The sequence below is a fragment of the Canis lupus genome, chromosome 32 (genome assembly GCF_011100685.1).
Source record: "Canis lupus familiaris isolate Mischka breed German Shepherd chromosome 32, alternate assembly UU_Cfam_GSD_1.0, whole genome shotgun sequence".
NCBI classification, from domain to species: Eukaryota; Metazoa; Chordata; class Mammalia; order Carnivora; family Canidae; genus Canis; species Canis lupus.
The window spans coordinates 13,642,619-13,660,398 of NC_049253.1; the positions used below are offsets into that span (position 1 = coordinate 13,642,619).

Genomic DNA, 17,780 nt, shown 5'->3' on the forward strand with positions numbered 1-17,780 from the left:
GCCAAAGGCAGGCGCCAAACCGCTGCGCCACCCAGGGATCCCGATTTTAAAATTTATGTGGAATAGTACAGGGCTGGGAATAACTTAGAAAGAATTGATAAATTTAAATGAAGTTTTAAAAACAAAGCTGTAAACAGTTACAAGATACCATAAAATGAGTTAAAACATAAACCATTGATTGGAAGAAGATATTTACATATAAATGACAAGATTTAACAATTTATTCAGATCAACAAGAAAAAGATAACCTAGTAGGAAAAAAATGGACAAACAATATAAATGGGACAGTTCACAAAAGAGGATACAGAAATGGCCAGTAAACGTGAAGATTTCCTGTATCTCACCAATGATTACTGAGATTAAATTAAGACACAATATATAATTTCATAGTCACCAGGTTTGCAAACATTTAGAAGTTTGATTTTCCAGGTGTTTTTAAGCAATTGAGGAAAGGACACCTCTCATACTTGTTGATACGTTTGATGGGAGTATAAATTGGTACAACTACTTTGAAGAGCAATTAAGTAATTGTAAGTAAAGTTGAAGGTACTTATAATGCACTACTCAGAAATTAACTCTCCTACATACACATTCTCAGAGACACTAATACGTGTGTTTATGTGAGCAGACATGAGAAAATTGGAAACTGAATAAAAGTCTATGGATAAGAGCTGGGTAAATAAACTATAGTATATTTATATGGTGGAATACTATGCCACAGGCAAAATACGTAAATTAGAACTGTGTGGCTCTACATGGATAAAACCTGAAAGTGCAGCGTTGGGCAGAAAAAGCTTTTGCATCAAGACATAGTGTATAGTATGCAAAACACCCAAAGCAGTACCATATATTTTTAATGGATACAAATAGATAACGATATTCACATTTTAGAAACATAAATAAGAACAGTAAATACCAGCATTAGCATTGTGGTTAGATGTTACTTCTGAGAAGGGAAATAAATACGATTTTTATTTCTGATGAGTAGTGAGAAAAAGGCTTCAGTTGTAAAGTTTCTGAAATAACATGAACTCATTTACAAGTGGGGACACCTGGGTGGCTCAACGGTTGAGCATCTCCCTTTGGCCCAGGGTGTGATCCTGGAGTCCCGGGATCGAGTCCCGTATCAGGCTCCCTGCATGGAGCTTGCTTCTCCCTCAGCCTGTATCTCTGCCTCTCTCTCTATGTCTCTCATGAATAAATAAAGTCTAAAAAAAAAAAAAAGTGTAGGGTGTAAGCATGTGTCATAATTGTCTCTGCATTTTCTGCATGTTTGATGTATTCATAATTTTCAAAATTTGAATGAAGAAGTTCTTTTGAAATGATCAATAAAATTGCTACATCTTTAGCCAGAATGATCAGAAAAGAAAAGATCGAAGACAAATTTCAACATCAGGAATGAGACCAGGGACCTCACTGCTGATTCTACAGTTACTAGGAGAACAATAGGAAAATATTGTGAAAAATTTATACCAGTAAATTTGACAACTTGGGTGAAATGGATAGCTTCCTTGAGATACATAAATTACCAGAGTTCACTGAAAAAGAAATAGGCATAAACAAATTAAAGTGTACTTAAAATCTTTCCATAAACACAATAGTTGGCCTACTTGGCTCCCATACTTTTAGTCAGCATTGTAGGCTCTAGCTAGTGCAATAAAAAGAAGGACACCCAGCTTATAAAGAAAAATGGCATGAATATCTGTGTAGAATATTTAATAAAATCTACCAGAAAGCTACTAGAATAAGTGACTTTAACAAGTTTGTTGCAGCATATAAGATCAATATACAAAACACAATATACAAAAATTTTATTTTTATATGTTAGCAATAAACAGTTGGTAACTAAAATATATTATTTATAATGGCATCAAAAATATGAAACATACACTTAGGGATAAATCTGGAAAAAATATGTGAAGAACCTGTAAACTATAAAGCATTGCCAGCAAAAATCAGAGAACTGAATAGATGGAAAGACATGTTTATAGGTTGGAAGACTACATTATTATGATGTCAATTCTTCTCAAACTGATACATAGATTCAGTATAGTGTCAATCAAATTCTAATATACTTTTTTATAGAAATTAACAAATTCATGTATATAAATACCAGAGACCTAGAATAAACTAAACAACTTTATAAAGAAGAAAGTTGGAATAGTAACTTCCTGATTTCAGGACATTTATAAAACTACAATAATCATGAGCATTTAGTAATGCTGTAAAACTAGACAAATTAATGAAACCAAATCCAAAAATAGACCTGCATATATGTGGACAACTGATTTTTAAAATGATAATCTTTTCAACAAGTAGTACTTGAACAGTTGGTTATTCCATATGGTACCAAAGAAACCTCACTTCAATCCATACCTTGTGCTATATGTGATAATTGTCTAAAATGTGTCCGAGACCAAAATTTAAAACATAAAACTATAAACTTATTTTGATCTTGGGTTAGTTAGGCAAAGTTTTTTGGAAATGGGACTAAAAGCGTAACCTATTTTTAAAAATGATAGATTCAATTTCATCAAAATTCAAATTTTCTGTTCTGAAAAAAAAAACACTCTTAAGAGAATGAAAAGAAGCCACATACTGTGAAAAAATATTTGAAAATCAGATTCTTGATAAAGGGACTTGTTTTAGAATATATAAAGAACTCTCACAATTCATTAATTAAATAAAACATCCCCTCACCCCCAGAGTATATGTGCAAAGAATGTTCACTTTGCCAAAGAAGACATACTGAAAACACATGAGATGATGCTTAACTTGACTAGTCATTAAGGAAATATGAATTAAAAAAACACAATAACATGCTTATGCACACTTTTTAGCTAAAAATTTAAAAGATTGGCCATTCCAGTTGTTGGCAAGCATGTGGAGGAACTGGACATCCACGGCCTGCTGGTTGTAATGAAAAATGATCCAACCACTGTAGTAAACCATTTGGAATTTTCTTGAGAAGTTAAAACATATACCTACCAAATGATCGAGCCATTCTACTTTTAGGTATTTACCCAAGAGAAATGAGAATATATGTACATACAAAGACTTATGCACAAATGTTTATATCAGCTTTCTTTATAATAGACAAAAAGTGAAAACAACCCAAAAGTCCATCAACAGATGAATGGATAGATAAATTGTGGTATATTCGGATAGATAAATTGTTGTATATTCGGTTAGCAGTGGGAATACTGCTCAGCAACAAAAAGTGAATATTTGATAACTGCTATGTAACATAGCTGAATTTAAAAAAAATTCTATTGAGTGAAAAAAGGCAGATATATACCTATTATATCGCCTATATAAAATTTTAGGAAATGCACATGCTTATTTAGAGTGACACAGAACATCATTGGTTGGGGAGTTTGGGAGAGAGCCAGGAAGGAAAGATTTCACAATGTCTTGTACAAGAACAGGGAAATTGGGGATAGTGGTATGTTTATTATGTTGATTGTGATAATGACTTTATGAGTGTGTATATATCTCACAACTTACTAAACTATACTAAAAATACTGTATGCACCATTTATTTTAGTCAGTGTTAGTCCAGTGGAGTTCTTTATGGGGAAAAAAAGGGTGGGGGGGGGCGGTTCTGGAGTTAGACTAAGTCCAAATCCCAGGTCTTTTATTCATACCTTAGGGCAAATTATTTAACTTATTTATGCCTAGTTTCTTTATTTATAAAATGGAACTAATAACAGATTCCTTATAAGAGTTATTGTAGAGAATTGAATGAGATAATCCATGTAAAATGTGGAGCAGCTAGAAAGTATTCATAAATGTTGGGTTTTATTTTCACTATTGGCATTGATGTTGAATTAAATTGACCACAGAGAGAAAAGTCCCTTCTATTCCAGCTTCTTGAATACTTCCAGTGATGAAGATGTCACTGCTTCATGAGATAGCCCATCCCATTGTTGGATATTGGAAAAGTCATTGTGATAATTTAAATTTTCCAATGAGAATTAGTCCAATATTCAGAGACTTACACAGTAAAAAGGGAAAGGGAAAAAAGAAAAAGTTAGTTTCCACAACATAGCAACTTATTCTAAAACTTAACCACTTTTCCCATCTGGGATTTTTTTCCCCAGAATTTTCCCACATGCTTCTATTTAAGCACTTTCCTTGTATTCTGCTCTCTGAGGAAATGGAAAACCTCTAGGCATCATGTGAAGTTGGGGAAAGTTTGAATTAGGTAATTTGTAAGGTTTTTTAGTATTTGGTGACTGTAGTCATTTTACTGGGGGAAAGAAAGGAATTGAACTTTGTAAGGTTGCACACACAAACTCAGTGCATATAGGATGGAGAAAGAACCACACTCATTGCTAAAGAAATTCTCAGACCCTCACAGCCTGGTAGCCACAGGGATTAAAATTCTAGAACCTGGGATTCAGGGCAAGGAGAATAAGTAAGCACACTCCTGCTCAGTTGCAGGGCCCAATCTCCTGATACAGTGAACCTTTAACTCACAGGAGTTAAAGAAACTAGAAACTTCTGGAACTGGGAGGAGAGAGTACCTCCCAGTGAAGTCTCAGCAGTCACAGTCTGACTTTGTTTTTGCCTTCATTTGGCCAGTTTTCCCCTAAAAGCAGTCTCGGGAAAACCTGGAGTGCACAAAACTCAGAGATGGCCGTGATGACGGTTCATGGATGCTAAATGAGTAGTGCTTTGAAGGAGAAGAGCAAGGGGGAAATTTCTACTTTAATTAAAAATGTGCTGATTACCTTTGGTAGACTTTATTTCTTTAGTGAAGCAGTAATATCCGTAGCATTGTGTGAAATTTGGGATGATGATTTTCTATTCGATGTCAGGACTTCTTGGCTGAATGTTAAAGAGCACCTGCACTAGAATCAGATCTTGATTTATCAAGAAAAGACATTATTTTTAAAGTTTTTAATAATGAATTGCTGTAAAGATATTCCTTTTTGGCTTCTTAAAAGCTAACTGCATCACTATTCAAAGGTGGACAAAACAAATGAAAATAAAATCATTTTGTCTGATTCTAGCCAATTATATACATTATTAAAAGGAAGAGGAAGTAGATTAAACTTAACTTAAAATACTTCTACATCCTGTCTATGGATAACTAAGAATTGGTCATATTTAGCTGGATTTCTAAAGCAAAAATCAGAAAAGAAATGTAAAAGTAAAATTAATGTACAGCAACTACCTTATGAACTATAGAAATACAATGCAGGAGGAGAATATTCAAGATAACTTAATTCAACTACAACCCTGCTATACCTGAATGAAAAACCAGGAACTTCTTTCCCTTTAATTGTGAACCCTTAAAATAAAGTGAAAGAATATAAATTCTCATGTAGTAAAAGCACAATTTTATATTGTTTCAATGTATCATGTTAATTAAGTTGAACAAATGTAAACTGCAAGTGAAGATGCTTGTAGGGACCTGGTGGGGTTGAGGGAGAGATACTAAGTATAGAGTGATTGTATTAATGGTTCATATCAACTTAAAATACAGTTTAATCATAACTAGGGACAGAGGCTAGAGTAAGCTTTCTTGAGTGGATAAAAGAAAGAGGAATACTTTGGTAATACAAACTCTAGATTAGTTTGAAAGAAATCAAAGATATGAATATTCATGAGAAGTATTTTTGGAGTGGGAAAAGGAGAGAAGATAGCATTTTTAGAATAAGGGTATAAAGTAATACTGTTCTGTGGAGAATTTATATTAAATGATTAGAGTGCCCACATTTTTCCAAGTAACTGAAAATCCTTTCTTTGTTTCTTACCCTGAAAATGTCATGATGGTGACTTTTGACAGTGAGAGTTGGGATTGGGTCACTTTTAGGTGCTGCTCTGTGCTTCTCTTAGTTCTTTCACTTTATTTAAACAGCTGTGGTTTGTTGTTCCATTTAAGACTCAGGAAGCCATTGCCTCTAGGTGAAGAACAGATGTGTATCATGAACCCCTTGTTTTCAAATGTAAATGTTTGTCTCTCTTTTGGCATATGTTAATATGGAAAAATGTAGAAAAATAAAATGACCCCCAGACTTTAAGTGTTCTTATCTCTGAGTGTTAGACTTATTGTTGATGTTTGTTTTCTTTTATATAAGGCATTGTAGATACTGAATATATTCTACTAACCAAGAAATATATTTTAAGATTGAAGAAATAAGGGGGTCCCTGGCTGTTTCAGTTGGTAGAGCACATGAGTTTTGATCTTGGAGTTGTGAGTTCAAGCCTCAGATTGGGTGTGGAGATTACTGAAAAATAATCTTTAAAAAAAAGAATGAAGAAATAACATTCTGGAAATTATCTTTTAAATAAGATGTAATGATAAATGTTTTGGCTAGAGTAGTTTGTCCATTTCTGTCCTGTAGTATTTTTTGGTTAATGGGAAGTTGCTCAGTTATTCTATTTTGTACAGGCCTACCTCATTTTATTGCTGTTCACTTTATTGTGCTTCACAGATACGCATTGTATACATGTTGAGGTTTGTGGTAACGGTGTATTAAGCAAGTCTATTGGCTTTGTGCCACTTTTCTAAAAGCATTTGCTCACTTTGTCACATTTTGGTAATTCTCATAATATTTCAGACTTTGATTATTATCATTATATTTGTAATGGTGATCTGTATCAGGGAGCTTTGATGTTGCTCTTGTAATTGCTTTGGGGTGTCACAAGCCACACTCATAATATTGTGAACTTAATGGATAAATGTTGTGTTTATCCTGACTGTTCAGTCTGGCTGTTCCCCCATCTAACCCAAAGAGAGGCTTTCCTATTGTCCAAGATAATACAATATTGAAATTAGGCCAATAAATAATCCTATAATTGCCTCTAAGTATTGAAGTGGAAGGAAGAGTCCCACGTCCTTCCATCCTTTTTGATATAAATATCAAAAGCTAAAACCAACTAAGGGGAAGGCACATGTCGAAAGCTGAGGCAGGCCGAAAGCCAGGTCTCTTCCTACAATTAGCCAAATTGTGAATGCAAAGGAAGAGTTCTTGACTACTCTAGTGAACACCCACGTGATGAGAAAGTAAAACAGCCTTATTGACGATATGGAGAAAGTTTGAATTCTCTGGACAGAAAATCAAACCAGCCACAACATTCCCTTAAGTCAACGTCTAATCTAGAGCAAGGTCCTAACTTTTCTCAATTCTGTGAAGGCTCAGAGAGGTGAGGAAGAAAAGAGAGGTGCAGAAAAACATTTGGAAGCTAGCAGAGATTGGTTCATGAGGTTTTAGGAAAGAAGCTATCTCCTTAACACGAAAGTTCAAGGTGAAACAGCAAGTGCTGATACAGAAACTGCCACAAATTACCAGAAAGTCCAGCTAAGATAATTAGAGTGGCTACACTAAACAATAGATTTTAGTGTAGATGAAAAAGTCCTTCTATTGGAAGAAGATGCCATCTACAGCCTTCCTAGCCAGAGGAGAAGTTAGTGCCTGGCTTCCAAAGTGTCAAAGGACAGGCTGACTTGTTATGTTAGGGGCTAATGCAGCTGGTGACTTCATTGCCATCCCACAGATCCTCAGACCTTAAGAATTATGCTAAATCTACTTTGTGCTCTATAAGTGAAACAACAAAGCACATCTATTTACAGCACAGTTTACTGAATATTTTAAGCCTACAGTTGAGACTGACTGCTTAGAAAAAAAAAGATTCTTTTCAAGATATTATTACTCATTGATAGTGCATCTGGTCACCCAAGACAGCTGATGGTTATGTACAGTGAGGTTCATATTGTTTTCATGCCTGCTAAAACAGCATGCATTCTGCAGCCCATACATAGATCAAAGGAGTAATTTTGACTTTAAAGTCTTACTACTTAACTACATTTCATGAGGCTGTAGCTGCCATAGATAAGTGATTCCTCTTGGATCTGGGCAAAGTAAATTGAAAACCTTCTAGAAAGGATTTCACCATTCTAGACATTTCGTGACTCATAGGAAGAGGTCAAAATATCAACATGAACAAGAGCTTAGAAGAACTTGACCCCAACCTTCATGGATGACTTTGAGGGGTTCAAGATTTCAGTGCAAGAGGTAGCTGCAGATGTGGAAATAGCAAGAGAACTAGAATTAGAAGATGAGTTTGAAGATGTGACTGAATTACTGAAATCTCATGGTAAAAGCTGAATGGATGAGGAGTTGCTTCTTACAGATGAGCAAAGAAATTGTTTTCTCGAGATGGAATTTGTTCCTGGTGAAGGTTCTGTAAAGATTGTTGAAATGACAGCAAAGGATTTAGAATATTACATAAATTCAGTTGTTGAAGTAGTGGCAGGATTTGAGAGTACTGATTCCAGTTTTGAAACAAGTTCTACTGCAGGTAAAATGCTATTAAACAGCATCACATGCTGCAGAGAAGTTATTCATGAAAGGAGGAATCAATTGGTATGGCAAATTTCATTGTTGTCTTATTTTAAGAAATTGCTAAGCCACCCAAACCCACGGAACCACCATCCTGATCAGTCAGCAGCCATTGATTGACATCAAGGCAAGACCCTCCACTGGCAAAAAGATTGTAACTCACTGAAAGCTCAGGTGACAGTGTTTTTTAGTAATATTTTTAAATTAAGGTATACACAGTATTATTTTAGACATAATGCTATTGCACATTTAGTAGACTTTAGTATATACATAACCTTTACTAGGAAATCAAAAATTCATTTGACTCACTTTATTGCAATATTTGCATTATTACAGTGGCAGAACCAAACTCGCAGTATCTATGATGTATGCCTATATACCATACATTTCCTTCCTCCGAAATGTTTGACAGCTCCAGCAAGAAGCAGCTGCTTATTTTAAACAGGAAATCTAAACAGCTAACTTTCCGACAAACTTTGTGATAGATGTCCTGCACAATTGAAAGAGCATACCAATTTCAGAGAATAAACAAGTTACTGTCTTGCCTGTGTAGTAAAACAGAACCATCAAATCCCAAGGCCTACTTGCAATGAGTATAATCTTTATATTGTGGTGTTATTTTTACACCCAGATTTATGTAAGTTCTATCATCCTGAGAACCAACCATCATGAAGTATTTTCTCTGTGCTAGGAAGCTAAATAGAATTTTTCTTGTTTTTATGAAGTACTTGGAAATCTCAAGGATGTTTTACTTATAATTTATACAGATGTTTTATTTACATTGTTACATAATTTTTATGACAGAACATAAACTATATTTGATTAGCCTTTTTCTTAAACAGTAGAAGGAAAAATAACTTTAAGCTAGTTATGATTTAGAGGAATGTATTAGGGTTCTCCAAAGAAATAAGAAGAAGATGTATCGATAAATGAAGAAAGTGATTGTGGAGGTTTAGCAAGCCCAGAATCTGCTGAGTGGGTCAGCAAGCTACAGACAGAGGGGAGCCAGTGATGTAGATGAAGTCCAAAGGTATTTTGCTGGGAAAATTTACTCTTGCTTAGGGAGGCTGGTCTTTGTTCTAATCATACCTTCAACTGATTAGTTGAGGCCCACCCACACTATGGAGAGCAGTCTGCTTTACTGAGAGTTTACCAATTTAAATGTTAATCTCAGCTAAAAACACTCTCCAATTTGACATTAACTATCACAGGGACTATCTTAATGTTGCTGAAATTTAAGTTTTTCTTCCTGCTGACTTGTTTCGTACTGCCTTAGACCTAAGCAAGGAGAGCCCTACTATGCTTTGGCCTTCATCATCCAGTTACATCCCTCCCCACAAGGCAAGACCAAGGGATCAAAGTTGTGCATTCACCAGAAACCAAGCCTCCCATTCCAAACCATCCTCTAGCTACTCAAAATCCTGGAATCTTTTGCCCAGATACCTATACGCCTGTTTGGGGAGAGGGTGCTTGCTGTTAATTCTCCAGGGACCATTGGGTGGCTCTTTGGGGGCAGGAAGTATACAGATGTTGGGCTGAATTTTTGCCCTTGTGCAAGTGAGGCTCTCAATACAGACAGGAGCCTGGGATGGAATAGAAGTAGGGCCCGATGAGGACCATGTGCCTCTTTTCCTTACTCTTCCGTATTCGGGCAGTCTCTGACGTGTCTAGAATGCTAGAGGAAGGATTCCAAGTCATTAGAAAAGGCCATTTATCAAGATAGGATGGAGTATACTCCACAAAGTATAATGAGCTCCACTTCATTATCCCGAGGGAAGAAAAAGTTATGATTGGAAAAGGACGTGGCCTGTTCCATTTCTCGACTTGGGTGATGATTACATAGAGGCTTATTCTTGGGCTTTCTACATTCCTTTCCATGGATGAGGGATCTCTCAATAAAATGTTAAAAAAAAAAAAAAGCTAAAAAATGTATTGTTCTTAATTAGGAAAAAAAAAATCTGATATCTCAGAAAAGCCTTTCTTTTGAACTTGTTTACCACAGATTATACTACATCTGTTCTAAAAAATCTTGGCTCAGTGATGAAAATAAACAGGAAAATTAATGTACATGCTCTAGAAGACAGCTAAATACATTATATAATATGTATGTACATGCATATCTATCAATGTGTGTATGTTGGATTTTTGTCCTCTCTTCCTCAGCCAGAGAAAGAAAACCATTCTCTCTCCTCTTTGCATTCTCAGTAGTTCCTGTGGGTTAATGAGAAAAGTATTTTCAAGCATGTTTTTTTTTAATTTGACTGTAAAGTCTGTGGTTTGTTTATCCGAAAGAAGCAGCAATGATAATTTAAGGCAAAGAAGAGTACTTAACTTTTTTCAGCTTGGAGAACCATTGTGTATAAAGTTTGTTTTATAATTTCATGAAAAAAACACCGTGGATATGCTTTCCACATCTAAATATTCATAACAAAGACTTTTCTCTGCTTTTATCTTTCAGGTGTCATCTTCACCGAATCAAGAAAGTAATACAGAAGGTATGGTATATTTTGGTTCCTGAGGAACTAGATGTACAAATTTGTTTATAGTGGTAGAAATCAGAAAAAGTACAATAGATTAATTTAAAGGTGGTATAAATCAAGCAAAATGCTTCTTAAAAATGCATGTTCAAATTTTCAGATGAAACTAGTTATTTCCTAATTTCAGAAAAAGAGAAGGAGCACATATGTATTACTTTTAGGCTAGAAAATAGTTTAATTATGTTAGTAACTTTTTGGTGACATACTGAGAGGTTTCAGGTACTTCTGATAAATTTAAAGAGACTCAAGATATCTGAATTTGGGAGATTTTCTTTATTAGCTCATTGTTTTCATGAATCGCTCACTTTTTTTTTTAAGATCTTATTTGTTTGACAGAGAGAGAGCACACAAATAGGCAGAGCAGCAGGGAGAGGGAGAAAGTAGGCTCCTCACTGAGCAGAGAGCCTGACATGAGGTTCCATCCCAGGGCTCTGGGATCACCTGAGCCAATGGCAGGTGCTTAACTGCCTGAGCCACCCAGGAACCCCTGAATCACTCATTTTAAGTAAATATCTTAAAATAAAAATTTATAGTAGGATTGAAAATACTGTATTTCTTGTTACCATTATTTGAAGCCATTTTGAGAAACAAGTAAAAATGTGTATTAAAATTTTCAAAATATAAGCATAAGTGCATTTCATTGATCTTTCAAACTTTGCAAACTTTTTGGCCCTTTGTAAATTTAATATAAAATATAAGAAGAGCATTCGACTCTCAAAATTGGGGGAAAAATGAGAACTATTTACTGTGTCAAGTTCTACAATGTTTAGAAAAAAGCAGATCTGTAGACATTTCATGGGAAAGCAAACTATATTCCTTATATGGGAAACTAACAAATTGTTTCTTTGCAATACTATCCCATTTTGGATATTTGACAGGCAGTCAAATTTTACAGTGCAAGGTTTTCCTAGACTAACTTCTATGTTATTCTAAAATGATCCAGAAAGACGTAGGGAATAAAATGGGAAGGCTCTGGAATGTTTGGCACAGTTTTATATAAGGCTTTAGCCAAGTAAGAGAACTTAGGACAAGAGTTTAAAGGGGAGTTGCTTGAAATAGGGAAAAGTGTCGGACCAAGCTTATGATTGTTTTTATCTGCCTAAGTACTTCCTCAAGGTCTAAATCAAATTTGTCTTTCCTCCTTCCCTTGCTCTCTACCCCTTCCCTGACATCCTCTTTCCCATTCAAACACAGATCAAGTGTGGCACTTCCTTGGCAAGTGATGGAACATTTGAAGTTTGGCTATCAAGACTCCCCATCTCCAAGGTCTCCACGACTCCCTTTCCTCCAAGTGCTAGCAACAGGCAGATCTATGAGGATTTACTGATTTCCTGTTGAAACCTCATTGTTTTTCCAGCCTTTTTTGAGATACACAATATGTAAATAAAGACCGATATTTTAAAATTATTTGCATATTTATTGATATGAAAAGATTTTGTTTAATATCATAACAGAAATTTAGAAGCATTGAGTTTTGACCAGTTCTAATTTCTATGGCTGAAGGAACCCATCAATATTATTAGTTTTTATTTCTATAGGTTAATGTAGAAATTACAAATTTAGTAAGTTAGTTTTTTGTAGATTTTATTCTCATTTTCATACCATTTTGTCTTTTTTTCAAGTTGCTGATGAAAACTTTCTTTAGCCAGACTCTGTCCTCTTATTAGTCTTGTGTAAATGTGTTTACATTTATTAAGGTTCTTTCCTAGAATTTATTATTTTAGAGGGCCTAAACTCTCTGATTCTCATTTGGTCCCCTTTGTCTCAGTTCTCCTCTCTGGCGATGATGCCCCAGTCTCCATAAGAAGCCCAGGTCTCTCACCTGGGGTCTGTCTCTTGGACATCTCTTTAAATATCTGCAACCCCTCTGGTCCAGAACTGAACTCTCTTATCCTCCCTCATTCTTCAGCAGTGGGATGAACATCTCCTAGGCCCAACTCAAACCCTTGAAATCCTATTGAACCTCCTTCAGCTGTCTTCATTTGTGAAGATCATCTAAATGTTTCTTGGCTCTCTCCACTGCTTTACACCCACCATGTGCTGGTTTCCCCCTTTATTTCACTTGGATCCTTACAGCAGCCTCCTAGCTCTTCTCCATGCCTCCCTGACCCAGCCCTCTGCCTCATTCCCATTGCTGCAGCTCTATTTCATGCCTTCTTGTCTCCTAAATAAGTTGTTCTGTCTCTGGCTATTCTTCCTTTCATAACGTCCTCCACGTTTCCAGTTATTCCTAAAGCAAAGGTCTTGCCTTGTTACATTTTTCTCAGAATGCCTTCAATGGCTTTCCATGTTTTGGAGAATACAAATCAGACCCTCTAATTTCCTCAGGTGCCCCACCCTCCAGCCATGCCATGCAACTCACCCCTCTCCAAGCAAACTGTGTATGTTCACACTCCCCTTACTGTATTTCTCTTGCCAATCCTGTTCAGGTATTTTTCTCCCCTTTTCTCTTTGTAATACCATTATTAGCATGTTCTATTTGCATAATATGTTTGTTTTTTTTTTATTTTTTGCGTAATATGTTTTGAAGTTAAAAAGTACTGTTACAATAGCTACCATTTCTTCAGCATCTATTGTGTAGTAGGTGCTGTTTTCGATGTCCTGCATGCATATCCCCTAGAAGGTTGAGATTGCCCACTTCGTATTGACGTTCTGAGAAGTTCTGTAATTTGCCTAAGGTCACACAAAAGTTTCAGAGCCAGAATTAGAACTCTTGACAGTATGGCTCTGAATCCTGTGTTTTTCTACCCAGCTACATGTGCTTTTTCCCCACATAAAGCCGCCTTATGATGTACGAAAAGCTCAGAGTTTTATAGAGTTTAGGCCTGTTTTACAGATGGGGAAACAGGCACAGAGTTTAAGTGATTAGCCCAAGTGACATGGTAATGTTCACTTGAGATGTCTTTGAGAATGTGTAAACTGGACAGCCCCGGTGGCCCAGCGGTTTGGCGCCGCCTTCAGCCCGGGCTGTGATCCTGGAGACCTGGGATCGAGTCCCACATCAGGCTCCCTGCATGGAGCCTGCTTCTCCCTCTGCCTGTGTCTCTGCCTGTCTCTCTCTCTCTCTCTCCCTCTCTCTCTCTCTCTCTGTCTCTCTGTGTCTGTCATGAATAAATAAATAAAATCTTAAAAAAAAAAAAAAAGAATGTGTAAACTTCTTTGGAGGACATCTAAGAATGTGAGGAGAGAATCTGTTTTTTATTTTATTTATTGATCTATTGATTTTTTTTTATGTTGTGAAAATAACGAAACAAAATCAGGAACAACTATTATTGCAGTAGCTGTGAACAATAATCTGAATTATCAAAGGACAAATAAATGGGCTTGTGACATGTAGTGTTTTAATCTCCTGAGAATTGGAAGAGAGAGGCCATGTCTGGTAGGGCAACTCAACACGTTTGACGACTCTTCTTCTAGAAGTCAGTAGTACTTAGCTGCTACCTAGTGAGCCTTCCTCACTATAGTACAGTTAATCAAAATTGTCATAGTATATGGCATAGTATATGGTTTTACATAGTTATAATCTTAATATATAATCTTGAATTTTAATTTTTCTCTTACAGGCATCTTTCTACATTGCTACATGGCCATCATTATAATAGTTATATTTAATTGAATGGCTATTTCATGATCATTTTATAGTGTCTTCCAGACTAGCCTGATTTCTGCCAGCCCTTTCCCAGGGAACAATTAAATTGAATAGATTTTATACTATGTAGTTATAAAGGAAAACTCCTAGGGAAAAAAAAAAAAAGAATAAATCAATGTTAAAATTGCCTGCAACAAATCAGGAAACCAAAAGTGACCCGTGGATGGATTTAAGTAACACCCACAGCCAATACCTGTGGATGTGAAAAATCAAAGGGGTAGACTATCAATGATTCACTTTTCTCAAACTTGCTGTTATAAATGTCTGAAACTTTTATGAGGTTTTATTTTTCACATACAGAATCATTTCATACATGTGCATTTAATTTCACTCTATTTTTGTGCAGGAGTGCATTGAATTTCATAAAATCCATTTTTCCATCAAGGACTACATGTATTTTGAGTAGTTTGTGTACTCATTAATAGCAGCATTTGATGATTTATTCCGAGAAAAGACATCATTGCATTGTCATAGATAAAGATATGTCTTGTGACTGCTCATTTATCTTTATTACTTATTATTACTATTTTATTATAGAGTGGATCACATCTATAAATTCTGGGTAGTGTCTTTCTTTCATCCTCCTTGTACATTTTGTCCCCATGTATATCAAGGTTCACCCGTGGGGTCTTTGAAACCCCAGCTTCAGAATCACTTACAAAGCTTCTTAAAAGTCTTTGAGCTTTCCCTAAAAATCTGTTAAATCAGAATTTTGGAGGCAGGGGTCCCAAACATGTTTTCCTCTCATCCCCATTAAAGTTTTAAACCCACTGATTTAAATAATCAAGGAATAGATCATACTGGGAATTTCTCCACATTGATGTTCTGTTTGAGACTATTCCCCTAAGAGGAGAAAGAAAACTAGAGGTCTGTCTTTGTAGTGGGCTCAGGCACAGAATGTTCTCATTGCCTCCTGATTAAAAAAAAAAAAAAAACCCAAAAGGGAATAAAGTTAATACTAAGTTTAGTGTTTAATATTAAATGTGTTTTTGGTTTCAAATCAGAAAAAAATTTATATCCGTGAGAATAACTTGAATTCTGAGTTATCAAACTGGTTGGATAAAGTAACTGAGCCCGTAAGAATTGAGCGCCCACCAGCACTGAGGCATCTGTCTTCCTAAGGCACAATGGCAGGTAAGCCTCTGCTTCTGATGTGACAGCCTGACAGAAGCCAAAACAGTGAAGCGGTGGCTGTGCACTGACAGGAGTGAAGACGACCATGGTGGCGACGAAACACAAGAGCTTTGTAAAATGTGTGAGCCCTCGCCGCAGGTCAGGGCTTCTGCAGTTGACCTGACATTTACCCTGTTCCGATGACCTGTTGAGAACAAACCACTTCTCAGATTGTTCCCCAACTTAAAAGGAGCCAGGAGCCCAGTGCAGCCAGGATGGAAGGTATAAGCTGTTCTTTCCTCCAGTCAAAAAATTTTTATTGAACTCTTTCCGTCAGGACCAACAATGCATCTATCAGTAATACCCTGAATGCCAGGACTCCCAAGGTATCCTGGTATGCCCTGAGAGAAAAGCTGTCAGTGCACCTCTTCTCTATGAAGAATACCTAATACATCAAGGACTCTTTCCCCTTTCTAAGTACCTGGTTGCAAAGGGCTGAATCGTGCTGAAAGATTAGGGGGGGTTAATAACATCAGTCCTAAATGCCTCTGATTACAATGATTGTAATTAGTCAACGCTCTGTTTCTAGAAATGTTTCCTTTTTTTTTTTTTCTATTTTAAAATTCAGCAGTTATTTATTGACTACCTATGTATGTGCCAGGTATTATTCCAAGTTATTAGACTCAGTGCAAAACACAAAAACCTCTGCCCTTTGGACCTTGCATCTCTGTGGGGATGACAGAGCATGAACACTGTAGACAATTTATAGAGTATGTAGAAGAGCAAGAACAGGGTAAAGGGAATGGGCAATCCAGCCTGTGTTCAGGGGGAGGAGTGTGAATTGAAATTTTAAATCAAGTAGGTCAAGACAGGCCTCAGTGGGAAGATGACAGCTGGGCGAAGGGTTGAGGAGAAGCAGGGACCCACATGGGTCTCTGGGAGAAAAGCACCGAGGCAGAAGGAACAGCAAAAACAAAGACTCTTCAGGAGCATGGCCAGCTTGCTGGAGGAACAGCCAGTGCAGCAGAGATGAGGTCCCCAAGGAAACAGGCAGAGCTAACAGGGCCTTGAAGGCCAGCGTAAGGACTTGGCCTTACACCCGGATAAAATCAGGAGCCACGCAGGGTCCTAGGCAGAGGAACAGGTCACTCTGTTTGCAGTGTTGAAGACAAATTGTGCTGGACGTGAGGGGTTGGGGGCAGTGTAGGGCAAGGATAGAAACAGGAAGATCAGTGAGGAGGTTTCCATACTAATCTGGTGAACTGGCAGATTTTCCTTGCTTGAGATCATTTTCTTAGGAAAAGTTCCATAAGATGGAGTTATAGAATAAGAACATTTTAGGACCAAAGAGATCTTCATAAGGGTTGTTCCATATTAGCACCAGCAATAGATGAGATTTCTAGTTTCTTTTTTCCTACCCTTTGATGACAGGATATTGTTGTTCATAATAGGTTTGATTTTTTTCTTATGTATTCACTAGTAATAGTGTCTTATAAATGTTCTGTTTATTTTCTTCGCCTATTTGTCTACTGGATCTGAATGTTTTTATCCATGTACATGATAGTCTTAGGTACAAAAATTGGATCCTGAATACTGCATCCAAATTTAAAGAGGTAAGCCCACATTCAAATAAAAACAGCTAAACCTGGGCCCTGAAAATATTTATGCTGAGGTAACTGAGGAAACAGGGGCAAAATATACTACTTTTCCTTGTTTCAAGCAGAACTAACTATAAGGACTGTATTATGTTACTGCTTCCTGATGTCTGTCAAAACTTAAAAATGAAAAGTAAGATAAATGTTCTAAGACTAACACCCTAAATTAAAAATGGATAAAATCTAGTAAGGTCAAGTACAATTTTATTAAATTTTTTGAAGATTTTATTAATTTATTTGAGGGAAAGAGACAGAGCATGAACAGAGAGGAGAGGCAGAGGGAGAAGCAGACACCCGGCCAAGCAGGGAGCCTAGATGCAGGGCTCAATTCCGGGACTCCCCACATTCATGACCTGAGCCGAAGGCAGACGCTTAACCGACTGAGCCACCCAGGCACCCAGGACCAGTACAATTTTAAAAGAAATCATGAAAGAGCAGCAAGCAATGAGACTTCTCCAATGAGAGCAGCTAA

At 36.5% G+C, this 17,780-nt stretch overlaps 1 protein-coding gene across 1 annotated transcript in view; it reads left to right on the forward strand.

Moving 5' to 3' along the window:
- PPA2 (inorganic pyrophosphatase 2) overlaps positions 1–12,298 on the forward strand; it is an 81,045-nt gene extending 68,747 nt beyond the window's left edge. The window contains exons 11-12 of the mRNA XM_038582455.1: positions 10,813–10,849; positions 12,086–12,298. Of these exons, the coding sequence (XP_038438383.1) occupies positions 10,813–10,849; positions 12,086–12,114 (66 nt within the window). The 3' untranslated portion in view covers positions 12,115–12,298. The remainder of the gene's footprint in view (positions 1–10,812; positions 10,850–12,085) is intronic.
- Positions 12,299–17,780: the final 5,482 nt, after the last annotated feature.